This window comes from Dama dama, chromosome 29, assembly GCF_033118175.1.
Source record: "Dama dama isolate Ldn47 chromosome 29, ASM3311817v1, whole genome shotgun sequence".
Lineage (NCBI taxonomy): Eukaryota > Metazoa > Chordata > Mammalia > Artiodactyla > Cervidae > Dama > Dama dama.
In genome coordinates, this window is record NC_083709.1 from 71,298,834 (window position 1) to 71,319,610 (window position 20,777).

At 39.5% G+C, this 20,777-nt stretch overlaps 2 protein-coding genes across 6 annotated transcripts in view; one reads left to right on the top strand and one right to left on the bottom strand.

Moving 5' to 3' along the window:
• ERP44 (endoplasmic reticulum protein 44) overlaps nucleotides 1-9,185 on the bottom strand; it is a 95,204-nt gene extending 86,019 nt beyond the window's left edge. Inside the window, exon 1 of the mRNA XM_061132141.1 lies at nucleotides 8,949-9,185. Coding sequence (XP_060988124.1) covers nucleotides 8,949-9,005 — 57 coding nt within the window. The 5' untranslated portion in view covers nucleotides 9,006-9,185. The remainder of the gene's footprint in view (nucleotides 1-8,948) is intronic.
• Nucleotides 9,186-9,412: 227 nt separating this feature from the next.
• Nucleotides 9,413-20,777, top strand: part of INVS (inversin) — a 125,338-nt gene continuing 113,973 nt past the window's right edge. For 2 of the 5 annotated variants that reach the window (XM_061132135.1, XM_061132137.1), the window contains exon 1: nucleotides 12,519-12,644. Coding sequence is in view for 2 of the 5 variants with exons in the window: in XM_061132133.1 (XP_060988116.1) it covers nucleotides 12,543-12,648 (106 nt within the window). In the remaining 3 variants the exon portion in view is untranslated. Of the gene's footprint in view, nucleotides 9,572-12,405; nucleotides 12,425-12,518; nucleotides 12,649-20,777 lie in introns of those variants that run through there. The other 3 variants (XM_061132133.1, XM_061132134.1, XM_061132136.1) reach the window with 3 other exon arrangements.

Here is a 20,777-nt window from a genome sequence, read left to right on the forward strand (position 1 = left end):
AGGCGAGGGTGGGATGTTTTGAGAGAACCGCATGTATATTATCTATAGTGAAACAGATCACCAGCCCAGGTGGGATGCATGAGACAAGTGCTCGGGCCTGGTGCACTGGGAAGACCCAGAGGAATCGGGTGGAGAGGGAGGTGGGAGGGGGGATCGGGATGGGGAATACATGTAACTCCATGGCTGATTCATGTCAATGTATGACAAAACCCACTGCAATGTTCTGAAGTAATTAGCCTCCAACTAATAAAAATAAATGAAAAAAAAAATGCACATTAACTTCTGCGTTTATCAAATTAGAACATTAAACTCCTGGCAAAGGTATCCTGAAACCTGAGGCAAACAGAACATATGGGGGCCATCTTTCTACAGGTAATTTTAATAACTAAAATGTAGGAATGTTCTTAATCAGTAAATTTTTCTCTAAAGTATCATTTCTGAAGATGAAGCCTTCAAAAGGGGCTTTATCACAAACTGTAGTCCCTCAAATCCCAACTTCCCAGTCACATTCCACTGGAAGGCTCACTGGACTGCTCCAAACAGTCTATGCAATCCTACTCAATTTTCAGTCGAAAAACAAAGCCCCAGGAAGGACAGTGACTTGTCCTACATTGCCTTGTGAACTAGTAGATGAATCAATACTAAACACTCAAACTCTTATTTTTTAGTTTTAACTATATTGTCTGAGGTGAGGTGAAAGTTGCTCAGTCATGTCCGGGTCTTTGCGACCCCATGGACTATACAGTCCACGAAATTCTCCAGGACAGAATACTGGAGTAGGTAGCCTTTCCTTTCTCCAGGGGATCTTCCCAATCCAGGGATATTGTCTGATGCCTCCCTAAATTTGCTATCAGGCTACCAAAAGACAAATCTTTGCTAATAAGACAATGAACATTTTTCCAGGTTATTGCTAACCCTTGGACAGGCAAGATATATGTTCCTCACAAGCCCTGAAACACTATTTGAGGCATTTTCCTCATTCTTTACCTCACCTTTGTCTTGGGTTTCTGAGACAGATGACAACTAGACCAGCAGTATCCAATGGCACTTTCTGCAACAATGGAAATGGTTCATCATCTGCTTTGTTCAATACAGTAGTCATGCCTCAGTGGGTAAAGAATTCACCTGCAATGCAGGAAGACACAGGAGATGCTGGTTTGATCCCCGGGTTAGAAAGATCCCCTGGAGAAGGGAGATGGTAACCCACTCCAGTATTCTTGCCTGAAAAACCCCAAGGATGGAGAAGTCTGGCAGGCTACAGTCCAAAGGTTCGGAAGGAGTCAGACACAACTGAGCAACTAAGCACACACACGTGACCACTGTGCCCTTGAAAAATGGCTACTGTCACTGAGGAATGGAATTTTATATTTTATTCCATATTAATGAATTTACCGTATAGTTATAGACAATTAAACCTTTAGTCATTCTACTGCATGTGACCCACCTACTGAACTGAGCAAAACACTCATGGTAGAGTCCCATAGAAATTCCTTTTTTCCAGTGTTAAAAATTCTTCTGATGCCTAAAGATCTTTTCCTAAAATCACTTAAATTCAATTACAACAGCCTCCTTCCACTACTAGACTCTTCTAATCTTAAGGAAGAAATGGGAAAAGTATTGGCACTCTAATTCACTTGACAGTTTTCTTTAGCTCCAATACTCAAATATTTTTCTGAGATGATTTCTTCCTTCTTTTCCCTTTTTTTTTTTTTTGTATTATTTTTGTAATGTTCATGTCTACAAATTCAGGTGACTAAAAATTAGATACATTAAAATATAATGTTCAAGGTTCTACACAATGAGAAAATCACTAGAGGAATCAGAGATCTTGATCACAACATCACTGAGGGAATCAAAGCAGTTAGAATCTGACTGCAGTCTCTACAAGAACAGAACCAAGACCGAGATCCATGGCATCACATAAGAAATTTCTCCAAAGTCGCATTTTTGTCCTTCTCCTCTTGAGTGGAATAATTGGAATGCTACTGAGAAGCCACTAAAGACCATGATTTTTATTTTGGCTAAGATAATAATGAGCTGTTCTAATGGAAACTGGCCAAAGGGTTTGCTAGCTTCTTTAGGGCCAGTTCTGACATCTGGCCATGTCAGTGAGCCACACAGCAAGACTCCTTAAAAAAAGAAAAAGAAAGAAAACCCCCAAAACAGGTATCCAATTCATGATACAGATTTACTAAGTCATTGAAGGATATAAGCTTTCTTATTCATTCCACTCAAGACTGAAAATTAACTCATCAATTTAACCTTTTAAGGCTCGGTTCTCGTCTTCCTTCAAGACTTCTGATTCTGCCAGTGAGAAGAAATTTACTTCTTTTTAGACATCTACAGCTGTACTTCTCATACTTAATGGTCATATATGAATCAGCAAGGTACACTATTAAAGTACAGATTCTGAATCAGTATGACTGGGGTGAGGACACTGGAAGAAGCAAGATCTACAACTCGCTTCTACAAATACCTTAAAGACACCTATCATTCTCATTTTGAAATTCTAATTATTTACATATAGATCTTTTCTCCCTCACTAAACTATAAATTCCTTGAAAGCGTGATATGAATCTCAATTATCTTTCTCTTTCATAGCAGATAGTAAACAGGCCCTCAAATGACAGGAGGAAAGAAAAGAATAATACCAAGGAAATAAATTTGCTCCAGCCTGAAACCCAGGTAGATCCTCTCTATGGGATCAAAGGTAGGCTAATGAGCACTGAATGCTGTGAAAAGCCAAGCTGCGTTTTTTCATTTAGTTAGTTAAATGGAACAGAGTACAGTAATACAAGAAAAGCTGTGACCAAAGCGTGCTATTCCTCCCACTGGATAGCAGAGTGAGGGGGGCATAGACCTGCAAAGCCAGCAGAGTTTTTGAGGAACTACCCAATCAAATAAGAAATTTACTAATTAGAGAAGTCAGAGGAATATCCTTTTAAAAAACAAGATAGACTAGCAAAGAATCACTGAATCATCAAATCTGGAGTGCTTACCTTGGAGAATAAAAAATGTAGTTAGGTGATGTACCCAAGGATACACTGTTAAGGATGTGGAAGAGGTGGAACTTGCACACAGATGCCCTGACAGCTAACCCTGTATTTTTTGTATTCTGCTACCTCATGAATGGACACTAAAGGAAGAAAGAACACTTTGTCATTCTTAAACTGTATCTTGTGAGCACATCTATTCTGAATTACTGCAATGAGTAAACAAGGTTTTGGAAAGGGGTAAATAACAAACACATACATACATATTCAAGCAGAACTATAAATAGTCATTAATTATGAAGAAAACAAACCTTTGGTTGTAATCAAATAAATATACAGTTAAATCAGATAATATTGTTGGTCTACTACACTGGCACAGACTACAAAAGCATCCATTGTAACCAGAGTGTGAGGAAGTGGATATTCTCATACATTGTTCATAGAAATTAACATCTGGACAACTTTCCAGTAGGACACATTTGTACAATGTATCAGAAATACTAAATAAAAGACATATCATAAGAAAAAAAAATAAAAGGATCTAAGATATACAATTCTACAGAATTAACCTGAGAATATATTTGCAGATCTATAGTGAATATCATTGTATGTGAATCATCTGCACATTTCTTTCACAACTGTGGAAAACTGGAGATGACCAATAACCGTATTTTATATTAAAAATATCATTTATATTAAAATAGTAATATTTTAACAAACGACAAAGTAAAATATAGTGCATCTAAAAGCTGAGTTACTACAAAGCTATTAAAAGTCAGAGTCTACAGTGTGGAACATGTTGTCAGTAACTGTGACAATCAGACATTTTTTACAAGGCTTTTTACAAGTTTTAACCCATCCAAAATATTACTGAGTTGAATAGTACGCTCCAGTGCTTCTCAAGCTGACTGTATCCCAGGATCAACTCAGGTGATAAAGAGTTAAAACACCCATGGTAAAGAATGCAAATATAAGGAAAGTTTGTTACCTTGTTGGTGAGAACTCAAAATGGCAAAACTCCTGTGGAATTTCTACTATCTAGCAACATCTACAAAGTTACATTTATTATTTGTCGGAGCAACTTCAATTACAGGAATCTATTAATATCGCAAAGATACACTAGCAAAAGTAGTTCTGAAAGTAGTTTAACATATTTGTTAAAGCAAAAGAATGGGAACAATAATAGCCACATCTACCCAGAGGAGAAATAAACAGTTTAGAAGAAATAAGGAATATTTCTATCCTGAATACACTTTACACTCTAGGATACACTTTACAGAGAGGTTAAGAGGGGAGAGGGTGAGGTGGGCAGAGAAAGTATGAATAATGTGCCAGAGGGTACGAAGGGGATGGAGAAACACACAGATATGCAGATACAAGTAGACTGCTTACATTGCTTTTTAAAAGAAAGAGTTAAAAATTAAAAAAAAAAAAATTAAGGTTTCTCATATGAGGAGGAAGTCAAGAGAATAGACTAGACCAGGGATAGAAGTTAGCCTTCTGTAAATGTTTGTTTTATAGATTGCTTTGGAAGCAGTAAACCTTACATATTGATAATTATATATTAGAAAATAACTTTTTAAAAACTGAAAAACAAATGAACCTAACTATTGAGTTAGTGGTTAAGCCCACATAAAGTTAACTACAAATGTATAGGGAATAAATGGAACAGAGAAACATGAAACCACACTAGAAGGACACAATCAGTAACATTCAGAAAGTGAGAAGTAACACAGGACAGAGGACCCAGTTTTCTCAGCAATAAATTACAAGGGAAAAAAAAATTGAGATTGAGAGAGAAGCCACAGATGTAAAAATCTTACAAGAGATGTATAATCCAACTGGGATGTATGGCCCTTACACAGCTCCTGCTTTGAACATTCAATTTGTTAAAATTTTTTTTTCTCTTTGAAACAGGAAAATCTTAACACTAAGTATTTGATGATATAAAGAAATTTGTTACTTTTTCTACTTGTGACAATAGTATTCTGTTTTCTGCTTTGCTGTTTAATTCCTATCTTTCAGGGAGAGACATACTAAAGAAAAAACAAATGACCTGGGAACTAAAAACGAAGCAGACAAACACAAGCCATGTTTGGGTCCCCCAGATACAGCAGCCTGGCAGAGGGCCTGCACAGAACTGTATTAACACTGGCCCAGATGCTTCCAATGAGCAACCAGGTTCTGTAAACCACTGATCTGGAGCAAGCCATATCAACAGGATAAATGACCCACAGAGTCATAAATGGAACCACAGGTATCCAGAAGTACGCTTTCTGACGACAGGAATCAGTATCTGTAATAGCCACAAATGGCTAAAACTGACATCTCTGAATTCTACAGTACTTATTTTTTAAGGTACTTAAAGAGTTTAGTTAAATAAATATTTACTTAGCTCTCTGATTTACTTAGTTCCCTAAGCAAACACTTCTTGGCTTCTTATACATATTGAACAAACCAGGAGAACAATAATGTCAAAAGCCTTAATGTCCAGGCACAAGGCAATTAGGGCTAGTAACAACTTATGATCCATAAACCTAACCATCAAGAGATTAACAAGAAAGCCTTTTCCGTAAAGTAACTGGAGCAGAATGTTATAATCTGTGAACCACAGAAAAGTCAGTTTAGGCTATATCAGACAACTTCATTCCAACTTAGTCTTATTTCACTTATCTCACAATCTCAAAACTCGTGTACAAAACCAATGCAGGAAGAACCATTAAGAAATAAATAATTTAAGGGGAAAATTATCACTTTTAATCCTGAGTAAACCCATCTCAGAAAGATAAGCAGAAAAGAGCCAATTGATAAGTAACTGATTCTTTGGTTAGTGATAAATGAAACATCCCCTTAACTTATCCTATGAGCTGCCAAGTAAAGACTGTCACAGAAAAAAAAAAAGACTGTCACAGAGCAAAATGAAAAGACACTGCCATGATATATCTGGTCAGATGCTTTTTCTCTGATTCAGGTGGCTCTCCTTGAAAGCACACACAACTGAGAAGGAATTTCCCAATCCAGACATTATATACATGGAGCTTTAGTAGAGAAATGTTGCTCCAGGATTCAAATCACCCACGAAATATGATAAGCAGTTATAGAGGCAGAGATTATACAGTTTAGGAACTAAAGTTGTAACCGCACATCTGATGGATCAATTCAAACCATAACAGTACTAATACAATGAGGTACAGTAAAGGTACCAGGAGGATTAGGCCTGTTTTGCATTTGCCAGGTGACTCAAATACCTTTTCTGATTTACCCAAAATCAGTGTGTCTACAATACCTGACTTTGCCCAAGACATTGCAAATTCAGTGGAGTTTAAAAATAATTTAAAGGCAAAGGGTGTGTTTCAAAAAGCAAGCCCAAAATACAAGAACTCATTGTCTAAGACCCTGACTTTAAAGCTATCTATACATAAAAGCTCAGGGAAGAAAATGTTGTCACACTGAACTTTTACACTTAGTTACACATCCCAGAAAGGCTTTTAAGGCAGAGAATGATAAATCCCAAAATGATTTTGAGATAGAGGTGGGGGGGGGGGGGGCGGGAGAGGGAACTACCTGCCCACAGAAGTTTAGGATTTTATGTTTCAGCTGTTATCTTATGAACACCACTAAACAGATCTAGTTCTTCAGGGCGGAGGTATAGTTTGCCTGAAAAAAAATCATTGTGGTAATAGAATATATGGCTTTTTGGAGCATGCCATTTAAGGGAGGGAAAAAAAATGACCTCAGCTAAGTGGGAACTTAGATATTCAATGGCTGAACGTGGGAGGGAATAAACTTGAAGTCTGAGAGGGGAAGCTGGAAGGAGGAGGAAGAAAGTACACTAGAGAAGATAAAGGATGTATTTTTAGACAGGTGGGTTACTGAATAAGCAGGTTCCATCACAAGAACAGAACTGCCAATTAGATAAGTAATTCAAATTGTGATCAGACAGATGTTCTATAAATATTTGCTAACTGGCAAATGATTATTAAAACTACTTTGGTAAACATTGTGTTCGAACTGAATTTAGCTCCATGTGTAACTCTGGCTTACTAAACCTTTTTGTGGGCTTTATTTTCCAGCCTATTAACCTTTATAGGTTAACCTTTATTCTCTAAAATACCTTCTATTCTGCTACATTTATTTAGAGGTAAGTATACAAAATGTTAACAAGATTTTAAAAGTATTAGAAAAAAAATTTTTTATGCTTAACAACGTTTGTAGGCTTTCTATAAAAAGCATAAGTTATTTCAAAACAAATTATTTTTCTTTCTTAAATTTAGCTCTACAGCCAAACAGTGAATCTGATAGTTTCCCTAATCAGTATTTCACCTTTTCTTTTCAATCTCTTATGATTTTTGCCCTTCATATTTTTTGTAACCTAAAAGTAATTTCTGGCAAACAACTCATAATTCTGGCCATTTTTATGGATATGGAAAGATGAGTATCTATTACCCTTAAAGACAGAGTGGTCTCTGAGTATTATTCTAGTACTCCAGAAGAAAAAGACCCACAGGGTATGATGCAATTACCAAGAAATAGTTCTCTACAGAATATTTTCCTCTATAGAGAAACCACTCCTTACTCTATGAGAAATGACAACAGGACACTTCATCATGTAACATGACCATGTTTATACGCAACTTTTAGTTCTCAAAAGTATTTTGACATACCCTTTAGTTTTTTAATAGCACTTTTCCTCTGAAAAAGTCCAAGTACTGGATCTGGCCTTTGAATATGACTTGAAAATCACAGAGAAAAGAGGGAGGAGAGAGGAAGGAGAGGGGAGAGAAGAGAAAACAGGAAGAGAGGGGACAGGCAGAGAGAAACTATTTCAAACACAAACATTAAAAATTTAACGTGATGTGGCAGAATTATCACTGTGAGTCAAGAGACCTGCTTCAAATCCCAGTCCTGCCAGTAACCAGCTATATGACTTTCTGTGAGTCACTGAATTATATTTCTTACATTGTCAAGAGTGATTTTAACTTAATGTTCAACTTAAATTTAGCCTTATAAAAACCTACTACAATTAAAGTACTTTCAAACATCGTGTTGTAACAACAGTTCAATTAAAAGTACATCATTTGGCCGCATGGAGTTAGTCCTTCACTTTTGTCTCAGTTTGACCTGCAGCCTGGATTACTCAGGTTGCACACTCAAGATGTACTTTGGAGGAAGACGGAGTGGGGGAAGCTTCCCTTGCAACATGGGATGGTGCTGAGCCGGTGAGGGAGTTAAGAAATAAGTGCATATGTCTGCAGAAAACCTGGTCATTCACCAATCAGGAGCCTGAAGAACAACTCTGCTTAAATTTCGGGGTGGAGAGGGGCAGTATAACCAGATGTGAGGGAGGCTCTGAGCTGAGGCTTTCTGGTAATCACAGCCTCCACCCTTCAAACCTTTCCTTCCCCAGTGGACACCAAACCAGCTTCCAGTTCCGGGTTCTCAACCAATCCTATCAAGCCACAACAGAGGGATCCGCCGACCCGGGCACCGTTTCAGCGCTCAACAGCGAGATTCACAAGACCCCAGCACCTGTCGGCCTCACACTGTTCCCAAAAGAAGGGGGTGGGAGGGAACAGAAGGTCTACGCCCCGACCTTCTGGACACAGAATACCACCAAGTGCATGAGCCCTCTGGACTCAAACAACCTCCGAACGCCGGGGGAAGGGGCGCTGCTCGCCGTGACCGCCCCCCCGCCCCCCACAGACTCCTCTCCCAGGGCTAATTCTCGGGTTTCCAGGTCTCCTTCTCCGTCCGCGGTTTCTCAGGCCTCAGGAACCCGGGGCCTGGGAAGCGGACAGACGGATGCTGAGAATGAAGGCAGCGGGGGAGGGTGCACTCCTCGCCACCAGGAGAAAAAACGGGAGCGCAAGGGTGGGAGCAGCTGTGTCCCCCGCGGCAAGGGCGGGAGACCGCAGACCGTCTATCGAAGGGTCTGTCATTCCTTCACTCACTCACCAGGAGAAGCAGGGAGCATCTGAGGTCGGGTAAGGATAGGAAGATGGCAGGAATCATGGTAACGCCGGAGTCCGCGGCAGGGACAGGCGCTGGCGTCTGGGACTGCAGAAGGTTGGGTTAGGATAGGAAGGCGCTGGGCTCCGGGCGCCGGCGGCAGTGGAGGCTTCTCCCGGCAGCGGGACCCCGTCCTCTCGACCCTGAGCTCCAGCGGCGAACACCCGGGACAACTTCCAGAGAGGCCTCGCATACCCTCGCTTCCGGGTCCTGCCTCTCCCAGAGCCCGTCGGAACATGTAGTCCCGCGCCATTCTCAAAGAGCACGTCATCAAACGCACGGAACTCTTTTCCCATCAAGCGCTCGGGCCTGGTCCACCAAGTCGGCCGCGCGGGGCCTTGTGGGATAGAAAGGGCGTGGGGAGAGGTGTTAGAGGGCGCGAACTACAATTCCCAGAAGGCTGTGCCGTCAAGAGCCTCGCTCCGCCTTCCGAGGGGTTCCACTAGTTTTCAGCTCGGGGGGCTCAGTCCCAGCTGGATGTAGTGGCCTGGCCGGGCAGGAGGGGCGGCCCAGCGGGGGTCGTGCCTCCTGGAGCCGCCCCCAGGACGTGAGTCCTGGAGGAGGCGACGGTGAGTAAGAGGGGGCCTGGCTGGGGAGGCTCCTATCGGTCTGCAGTGCTTAGCCCCAGCCTCAAACTCTCGGCCCTCCTGGCCTGAGCTGTGGCCTGAACCTCCAATCGCTGGCCTCCTTGCCTCCTTGCTCTTCTCTTTGCGTTAGTTCTAGCGTTATAAAGTCAGAGCCACCCCCTTGCTGGGTTTCAGTGGAATGTGTTAATGGCTTACCCGTAATTGTCACTTTGGACTCCTGTAAGGAATAGTTATGGGATGGACTGGGGAAGCCCGTTGTAAACCGGAAAGCCCGGTGCGAGAGTGATTGCCACTGATGCGTGGATCACTCCTACAGGATAATCACAACACTTGCTAGCCAAGCAGTTAAGGAACTTAACCTGGGCCCGGTTAGCTCTCCAGATTCATTTACGAACACCTAACTAGATCGCCGTGCCTCCAGTTGTAGCCAAGCTATCTCAACTGAGCTTGCCTGGTAGCTCAGCTGCTGAAGAATCTTCCTGCAATGCAGGAGACCCCGATTTGATGTCAGTCACCATCTCTGAGAGCTTCCCGCACAACCAATCCTTTGGTCCTAATCACAATGACTCTTCCGTTGCTTGTTGCACCAGTTTGGGCTTCCGTGGTGTCTCAGATGGTAAAGAATTCGCCTGCAATGCAGGAGACCTGGGTTCTATCTCTGAGTCGGGAAGAACCCCTGGAGAAGGGAATGGCTACCTACTCCAGTATTCTTGCCTGGAGAATTCCATGGATGGAGGAGCCTGGCGGGCTACAGTCCACAGAGTTGCAAAGAGTCAGTTATGACTGAGCGACTTAACAGTCCTGCTGCTACAGCGCCGCTGGTTTTCTGTAGTTATTATTAGAGCGTTTATTACACTGGCTTGTTTTATAGCTAGTTAATCATGATGATACCTTTGCGTTTTATAGAATTTCATAACCAAGAGGTTTTGATCTATAAAAATTTATGAAAAACAGCGCTAAATTTTTTTCGTATACATTTGAGGTTTTTTTTTTTTGTTTGTTTGTTTTGTTTTAAAGGATTTCTCAAGCTGACAAAATTAAATAGTGATGGAGTCAAGAGTTTTATTTAGGTCTCCTCTCTCCTAGTCTGGTGTTCTTATCTCTTAACCACTCACCAACCTCGCTGGTAAATAGAAATGAGGAGTTACAAAAGATCAGAGACAGATGAGTATGAACTCATTACTCCAAGAAACTAAACTTTGACCCTGGTCACCCTCTGGACTTAGTGCTCAGCCTATGACTGATTTTTCATTCAACAAGCATTCACTGAAAACCATCTATCTACCTGTTTCTGTACTAAGTTGCTAAGAATTATGAGATGAGATATATATATATAAATATATATAACTGAGATAAAATTTTTAGTTTATTTTCCAAAAGTTTTTTTTTTGTGTGATTCTGATGTGTCCAAAACTCTGATCACCTGGAGTGATCTAAAGTGCAGAACAATGTCTAGAGTTCAGAACAGTGCATAGCACATAGTTGGCACTCAACCTGTTAAATGAATCTGCATGGTCTACTGATTTCGTGTTTCATATTTTACGGGAAGGCAGAGCTGAGGTAGCCTACGTTTACACTGCATATTATTAAAGAACTGGACCTTGAACCCAAGTATAATTACTCTTCTGTGTTTTAACCTCCACCCCTGTTTTGCAGCTTCTTTAAGTCACTTTAATTTAATCCTGCATATAACTGGTTTTTCTGACATGACAGACTTGCTCAGACATGACAGAAGTCTCTCAAAAAGCCCATAATTTCTGCCAACACGTTAACTGAAATTGTCAGCAAAATAAAGCCATGAAGAGCTGAACTTTACAAAATAAAGAAAATACTTTTCACTTTAAAATAACCGGTAATCCTTGTCAATGACAATCAAGCTCATGAACTGTAATAAATTTATTTTACAAAAGAGAGTCACAGGGATTGGAGTTTCATTTTTTAAAATCAGAAGAGGGCTTGCTTACCCTTGTGATAGATATTAGCTATAGCTAATTAACAGCTTCTCCCTTTAGATAGGTACACATGCTCTGGTTTGCCATGTTACTTACCACTCCCCATGTTTCTTGTACTTATTATCTCCCTTATCCTTGTAAGTTCAAGTTTGAAACTTTGATAGGACATCTTAAGTTTAGGATGCAAGGTTATGATCATTGATGAAACTACTCTTTCCTTCCATCACGTACTTGAATTCTTCCTGCTCCTTTTCTGACATAATCCAGTCTCTGTTTAAGCACTGTTATGATAGGGAATGTACTGTTTTCCTATGCAGCTAATGCATTTCTAGAAGAGTCTATCAAACCATATCAAATGACCAGTCAGCAAAATTTTCCTTAATGAAACATGGTTTATCCTAATAGTGTGGTTTCCAAGTTAAGTTCCTGAGGTCAAGATCTCTAACTAGGTATATTTCCCTGGTGAACACAAGAAGAGAACAAATAAAAATGCCTCCTTTTGTGGGCATGAAAGAAAGAATGAGGTACCTTCTAATTTAGCACTTAAATCTAGGTAATTCTAACCTGACAAGTTTATATCATTATCTATTTTGTGACTTGGCCATAACCTTTAGTCCCAATATCAGTTCTAATATTTAGTATTACGTGGAGTCAAATCACCTGTATTAACTTAGCCAGTCACTGTGCCTTTTGAACCCTGGGTCTAATGTTAAATACTTAGCCTTTTTTTTTTTTTCTCTTAGCCCCTGATAAGCATCTTAGAAGCATCTAATCCTTTCATTTTACAGATGAGCAACTTGTACAGAAGTTCAGCTGATTTGCTCCTTATGTCTCTTCTAAAACTAGGACTGTAGACATTTTGAATCCTGGCAAAGTGTTTTTAGTAAGCCATATTTATAACATACCCATTTATAACTGGTGAGATGGATTTCAGAAGTGTTTCCTGCAGATATTTATTGGTTGCATCGTCGTTTCAGGTTGTTCCAGTTGTTGAGAGGACTATGAACAGGTCAGAGAACTTGTTCTTTCCCGGTTCTTCATTAGCATCCCAAGTTCATGCTGCTGCTATTAATGGAGATAAGGGTGCTCTTCACAAGCTTATTGTAGGTAAGCTCCAAGCTCCTCTTTAAGTACAGAAACTTTAAAAAATAACTCTTTGTCCTAAGGAAATTTGTTAATTTTAGTTTTAATTTGCAGTTTACTCACACATCTTAGTGGAAATACATTATTTTTATATTTGGTTTCAAGACTTGGACAAGAAAGAAATTAAGTCCTGAAACTTAAAACTGTGGTTTTTAGATTAGATGGGAAGTACTTGAGAAATACCTGTGTATTTGGCATCGAATCTAGATCCATCTAGTTAAGGCTATGGTTTTTCCAGTGGTAATGTATGGATGTGAGAGTTGGACTATAAAGAAAGCTGAGTGCTGAAGAATCGATGCTTTTGAACTGTGGTGTTGGAGGAGACTCTTGAGAGTCCCTTGGACTGCAAGGAGATCCAGCCAGTCCATCCTAAAGATCAGTCCTGGGTGTTCATTGGAAGGACTGATGCTGAAGCTGAAACTCCAGTACTTTGGCCACCTGATGCGAGGAGCTGACTCATTTGAAAAGACCCTGATGCTGGGAAGGATTGAGGGCAGGAGGAGAAGGGGATGGCAGAGGATGAGATGGTTGGATGGCATCACTGACTCGATGGACAAGAGTTTGGGTAAATTCCGGGAGTTGGTGATGGACAGGGAGGCCTGGCGTGCTGCAGTTCATGGGGTCACAGAGAGTCGGACATGACAGTGACTGAACTGAACTAGATGGGTACTCTAAGGTGCTAAGAGAATTAATTTGTCTTTTAATAATTCATCTGTTATTAGAGATCTCTGTAAGAACAGAGATCTGGAATGAGATATTAGATAATGATCTATAACATTTAATATATGCCCAAAGTAATGTTTGCAAATGATTTAAACTTCAATGATTTTAAATTGATTAAGTATTCTTGTCATTGATTCAGCTGATTGAAGTTGGTAGTGGTCACCCTGTCTTATATAGAGAGAAAGGTCCAACATGGAGGTTCTAGAAGAACTTCTAGAGAAGTTCTAGAACAGGAAAAAGTGAACAGGAAAAAAACAGTGGCTGAGAATTTTCCAGGACTGCAAGAATCACAAATCTGCATAGTCACAAGTCGTTAGTCCCAAAGAAAATAAATACCATAAAAGTCTCTGTTATTTGTAATCTTGATACATACCACTAAACGTCTACTGACATCACGATTGACAACCTAGTCTTTAAAGTCAACACTACTTGAACCTCCATACCTATTCCTTTAGAATTTATTTTCACTCTAAATGTCTCGTTTTTCCAGGAATTTCTACCCATGCACCCCATCTGGTGACTAGGCTTTCTGTTCCTCAATATGACATAAATTTTGTCTTTGTTTCCTCTATACATCTATTCCCTCTCCCCTTTTTTACCTTCTACCCCCTTACCTTCTCTGCTAAGCAAACTCCAACTCATCTTCAAAGACAAAGTTCTTTTACCACATTCTCTGTAAAGATTTCTCTTCTCTGTCAGAGATGTGATCCTCACTTCACCTCAGCTATCTACATTCACTTACTCTTTGAATTTGATGTCTTCTACCACCTCTGAATCTCTCACTCAGACACCCACCGTTCAACTAAAACTCTTAGTTCCAGCTCACTTACTAATGAGAATGATAGTTTTTCAGTGTCCCTGAGTCCTCAAGTCCATTATCCTTTCCACTTTTGACCGTCATTCTTCTTCTGTTTTTACTTTCCTTTCTATTCAGCCCTGATTCCACAGTCTATTATTAAGATCCTTCTCTTGGAAAAACTCCCTTTTTTTCTCACCTGTGACACCTGGCTGTTGCAATCCCAGCTCTGGATGGACCTAATCCATCTACCTCTGTCAAGCCCTGAGCAATTTAACCTGTCTGGAAGATTGGTAACACCTTAGATTCATGCCTACCCACTTCAGAAAGGCACTCAAGACTCTCTGCTCATCATATTACATTTCTCCATATGACTGTCCCATGCCTTTTTTGTCTACTGAAACTCTGACTACTGCCATATCTCCCTCCCTCTCTTTCTCAGCTAATGCTTTATGCTTCTTGCTAAAAGTGAAAACACTAAATAGGAACTCTCCCAACTTTCAGCCCAGTAACTGTGTCAGCCTACAGCGTCACCCATCTTCTTCTCTCTTCCTGCTAAAACAGAGCAAATATCCCTTTCTGTCAAAGATAGTTTCTCCCTACGTCCTGTCTTCTCAGGGATCTTGTTTCATTTTTTTAACCTCAGATTGCTACATCATCAACCTTTTCTTCTATTTGAAATTCTTTTATCAGCATTGAAGATAAACATGCTCTGTTAGCTCCATTGTTTAAAAATCCTGTCTCTGTTCCTTCTAGGTATCCCCCTCTAGGTATTGCCATGTTTGTCTGTCTTCCTTTGTGTAAATGTGTGAGTACATGGGCTAAACTGCTTTAACAATGACTTAAATAAGATAGAGATATATTTCATTCTCATAATAGAACAAAGGTGAGTTGGCAGTCTAGGGTGGAGAGACATCTCTGCTTTACAAAATCATCCAGGGATGTTGCCAGGGCTCTACTTTGCCATTCTCAACATGTGGCTTCCATCTTTGGGTCAAAGGCAGATTCTTTCGCTGTTGTCAGAGCCCAGCCAGCAGGAAGGGGGAAAGAGAGGGTGCAGGGTAGCAATTTGTCATCCTGGAAGTGGGTGGAGTTAGAGCCACGCCTAGGACAAAGAGGCTAAAAAAAATTCTCTCTCCCACAATGGCATCACGCCTAGCTAAAACTCCGGGTGCTCAGTTCCCAGAAAGAAAGAAGGAGAGAATGGTATGGGGGCAATTATCAACCTCTGTCACCAAAACCAAGCTTCTTGAGCCATCTGCACTCTTTATCCCCACATCTTTATCTCCATCTATATTTTACTGAAAGAAAAGAAAATATACATTCTTATTTTGAAATATATGTATAGAGAAGTCCATAGAACTTAAATGTTCAATTGAACGAATAAATAAGAAGCAAAAGTGCATGTAGTCAACATTAGGTCAGAGAACAGGACATTGTTCTTCCAGAAGCCACAGTTCATTCTTCCTTCCCTCTTGGCGTAATATGCTGTCTTGATGTTTATGTGATAATTATATTGTAATTTTGCCACCTAGTCATGTGTCTTACACTCTATAGTTTAGTTTTGCCTTTTTTGGACTTTTCTCCTAAATGTTCCATGTTTACTTGTACTAAAAATTGTATATTCAGTTATATCACTTTGGAGCTCAAAACACTTGATTTGCTTCCCATTGTATTTGGAACAAAATTTTGAAACTACACCTCTTTTTCTCTCCAACCTCACATTTCACCACTCTCTTCCTAGAAAAACCTGCTTTATTTTCATTTCTCAAATCTGTAAGCCCTTTTCCATCTCAAAAGATTTTGCCTAAAATACTGTTCTCCTCATTCTCTGTCTGGCTGACCTTTACTCATCCTTCAGATCTCATCATTGAGGTCACTTCTTCATAGAAGCCTGCTCTGCCCATTGAATCTCAGTGAAGTCTGTTCACTGTGTCTTCTCTTGGAACTCTTCAGTTTTCTTTCTTAGAATTTATCTCAGGTCATCACTGTGTGTGTGTACGTTTGACTATTTTAATGTCTCTTGCCTCTCTAATTTAACAGCCTCCATGAGTATAGACCAGGTCTGCTGAAGTCATCATTATACACACAAAATCCAGCACAGTGGTTGGCACATAGTAGGCACATGAGAAATGCTTGTTGAAGAAGTGAACGAAAATTATTATCATTGTTTTAAGTATCTTTCCTCCCAATAAGTCTGTAATCATTTAGAGGGCTGAGATTAAATCTGAATTGACTTAAATTGAATTAAGAGACAAGTTAGGGCTAAATTTCATTGGAAAAAAAATTTAAAATCAGAATTCCTCAAGAAAACATATTTTATAACTCTTTCATTATTTTAACATGAAATATAATTATCAAGGAGAACAAAGTGTGCAGTATGTTGTAAATTAGAAACACTTAAATAGGCTCAATCATATAAATTAATGTGTTACATAATAAAACTTGAAATATTTCTATAATTTTATATCTCCAAAGGAAAAAATTCCTGAAAAAGAAGCAATCACGATATGAAACAAATGCAGAATTGATAAATGTATTTATGTCAGTTCTATGTATTTTATTGTGTTGTCTAAGAAATCCCTTACTGATTACTGACTTTGAGCTGTAATATTGTTCACCTTTTAAGAAATCTGCCATTTCTGTCTTCTGTTCAAAGACAGTAATACCTTTGCTCTCTGGTATTTCCTAACATTTGTATATTCCCACCAAATAATATGTTATTTTTTAGTATTAAGATACATCTTAAATTTCAGTGTATCTTATATGTTCCTTTATGTAGCGTAAATGATGGTCTCTTAAGTATATGCTGTTTCTCTTTTCTAAACTAGTAACATAGTACTACAGATGAATTATTTTTTTCCTTCAATCTTTGCTCACCAACTGCTCGATGAATTCATTCACTTCAGCGTTTTCTGTTTTCCCTTCTCTGTTTCCATGGAGAAGTGTGTCGTGATGTGTGTGACTCCATGGAAACAGATGAGCATCTCTTTCTACATACACAGCTAATTAAATCCAACACTTTCTGTGCTGCCCATTGTCCTGGAGGAGGAGGGAAGAGACTTTTCCTGAATGAGACATCATTTTAGTGGCAATTCTTAGTGTTTAACCTAATACAGTGGATTAATGTTTTAACATAGCTTATTACGTCCTAGATTCAGATGAATTAGGACTCAGTACTGGGCCCTAAAAACATAAACATACATAGTAAAATCCTTTTATGCTATGACTATCACTTATAGATGTGTAGATTTTTCTGTTAACATTAAGCTCAAATACTTTAATTGAATACCAGAGGTATTGTGGATAATATATTTTAGTCGATTCATTTTAATACTGTACAGTGTAATATAGTAAAAAGCATACAGATTTTAGAGTCAGATAAACCTGAGATTTTAATTCTGGCCTTGTCTTTTTTTTAAATTAAGTAATCTATTTATTTGGCTGCCCCAGGTCTTGGTTGCAGCCACAGGACTTTGATCTTTGTTGAGGCATGTGGGGTCTTTCAGTTGCCCAATTCTCATCGCAGCATGTGGGACCTAGTTCCTTGACCAAGGACGGAACCCAGACTCCCTGCATTGGAAACATGGAGTCGTAGCCACTGACCCACCAAAGAGGGCCCTGGCTTTGTTATTTATTAATTATATTACCTTGGCTTAAACCACTTAACCTTTTTGAGCCTCTTTCCTCATCTGTAAACTATAGATTATAATACTGTGCCTGTGGGACAGTTAAACTAGATAAGGAATGTAAAATATCTAGCATCATACATGGCAGACAATAGATGGTAACTTGTTCTTGTTGTATCAGGTTGGACTTAACAGTAAAATGATCAAATCTTGTGTAGTTTCAGAACTATCTCAAAATGAAAAGTCTCTAAATGCTAATAAAGAATGATCCTGCTTTCTTTGTAAAAACCAAACAAGATGATTTGTAAATATTCACCGTGTGTAGTGATGGATCCTGGCATCGCTGCTAAAAGTGTTTTGGGGTGTTTGCAGTGGTGAGGTACCCAGGCAGCACCATTTCTGATTCTACTGTAACTTTTGTTGACCTGTCCATGCTGTGAACTTACATAAATCTCTCTGAATCGTTGTTTCTCTTTGTTTATAACATCTCCCAACACAGTAGTTAGGTGGGGCAGGGAGCCTCATAAGTCATCGAGCAGTGACATTATTTCAGGTTACTTTTTCCTTTACCCTGACATTAAATTTTATGGTCATTAAAGGTTTTTTTTTTTTTTAATTTAATTTTATTTTTTTCATTAAAGATTTTATAAATGGTTGCTTACATACATGAAAGTGAAAATGTTAGTCGCTCAGTCATGTCTGACTCTTTGTGACCCCATGGACTGTGGGCTGCTCTGTCCATGGGATTCTCCAGGTAAGAATACTGGAGTGGGTTGCCATGCCCTCCTCCAGGGGATCTTCCCAACTCAGGGATCAAACCTGCGTCTCCTACATTGCAGGCAGATTCTTCACTGTCTGAGCCAGCAGGGAAGCCTGCACATGTTTACAAATGTGCTTACAGGCATGTGCATCTATGCTGATAATGATAATAAAATCAGCCAGCATTCATAAAGTTATGTTATATAAGCACCATCTTAAATGTTTTGTAACACCTGAACTCATTTAATGACAAAACACCACGAAGAGTTTGGGGTACTCTTACTTCCCTCATTTTATAGGTCAGGATACTGAGATGTGGAGAGATTAAGTAACTTGTCTAATAAAGAACAGAACTGGGATTGAAGCTTGCAAGACTGGTTGTAAAGTCCATGCTTTTAAATACTAAACTGTAGGGCCTCCATGTATAGGTAGATGTATCTACATATAATGAACATTCTTGTGTATGAGCATGTAGAGAAAGACAAACACAAGAGGGAGACAAGAAAGTTGATTAGTTCTAAACCTTGACTCATGACGTTAATGGTTATCTAGTTTGGACTTTTCTGAACATTTTTGTGCTATGAGCTCTTTTGGCAATCTGGTGAAAGGAACCCCCTTCTCAGAAACATGTATTTTAAGAGCTTAAATATTATGTAACAAGAATGCAGAGAAAATCAGCTGTATCAAAATACAGTTATCAAAGTATTTTATAATTATGATGTAGCAATATACTTCCATTCATTTTTTAACCAATAAATAGCAAGATCTAATGGCAGATGTAGCAACTATGATAATTTGAAAATAGCGATGAGTGTAAATAATGTTTTAAGATAGCTCAACAATGATAATGAGATAATATGTAAAAATATTTTGTAAAATCTCAAGTACCCTCAAAATATATGTCCCTCCCATGTTGTTATTCTCATTTTATATCAGGACACTCAGACTCGGCAGTTAAGCAGTTTAGCTGCATAGCTAGTAACTACGAAGTTGAAACTCAAACCAAGTCATTGGATTATGGATCCTATCCTTTCCATTGTTCCCATGTGGCCTCTATAAAAATAAGCAGATAATTTTTAAATCACCACAAATGTCTTCCCAAGATTGTGGCAATCTGAAAGGTATGAAGAAAGAGGCAGGTGAAAGGAGATAAATGCATCTTTGATGCCACACAAAGGTAACATTTCAGAACAATCAAATAAGATATCTGTAGAGAACGCTGAATTCACTTGTGTTGGACAGTATGACGCCATAGCTGTTGTGCAGAGTGGCATAGCTGTCACTCCCTGTAACAGTCATTGCCTCCAAACGCTGGAGTTGAGCTCTGGCTTCTGCACGTACCAGTCTGTGCAGAGATCTCCTGTTTCAGCTAGCCTTAAAATAACCGACTGCAGCAGAGCAGTGGGTTTCCAATCACGGCTGCAGCTCAGCTTCCTGAACTGTTATAGACGGCACATGCAGAGTGCCAGCCGCAGTTGGTGGTGGATTAAAGGCTACCTCCACAGTTGCCAGAATAATTAAAACAACACAGCATACTAGCCAGCTGCTTCCTATATTAGCTGTCCCTGATAGGAATGCAAATTTAAGTGACTGCTGTCCGGTGAGTACTAGCTCACATCGTAAGTCCTACACTTGTACAACATGTTGCAGTTACCAAACACTTCCAAACAGTGAATCATCTCATTTGTTCATCAGAAGCAGCTGTGGGGAGGCTGGACAGGTATTAGCTGAATGTTGTAACCAAGGAGATGAAGGAAAGGAGTAGGACAGCTAGATAAAGGAACGGGCCTTTCTCAGCAACTCATTTAGCAGGAAGCTCAGAACCTAGTGGGCTGCTCACCACTTGGAAACTAGCATAGAGCCACTATCCCCTTAAAGCAACTCAGAACAGGACCCAGGTGAGGAGGCTAAGGGCTGCTTTCTCTAGTCATACTAAGGGATACATGCTTTCAGCTGCCCCAGATGCAGAAATGTTCCTTATAGGCACAGCATATTGGATGGTGGTGACACAACCAAATTAAATCTTCCCTGTTGGGAAATATAAATATCGATGACAGAAAACCAAAGTATGTCAGGGGATGAAGAGAAGGCTTTCCCTGTATCTTACAGCTGACTTTCTAAGAGCGAAACGGCTGCCCTGGGATGCAGAGTGACCTGTTAGCCCTGTGGTTCTGACTTCACTTTGG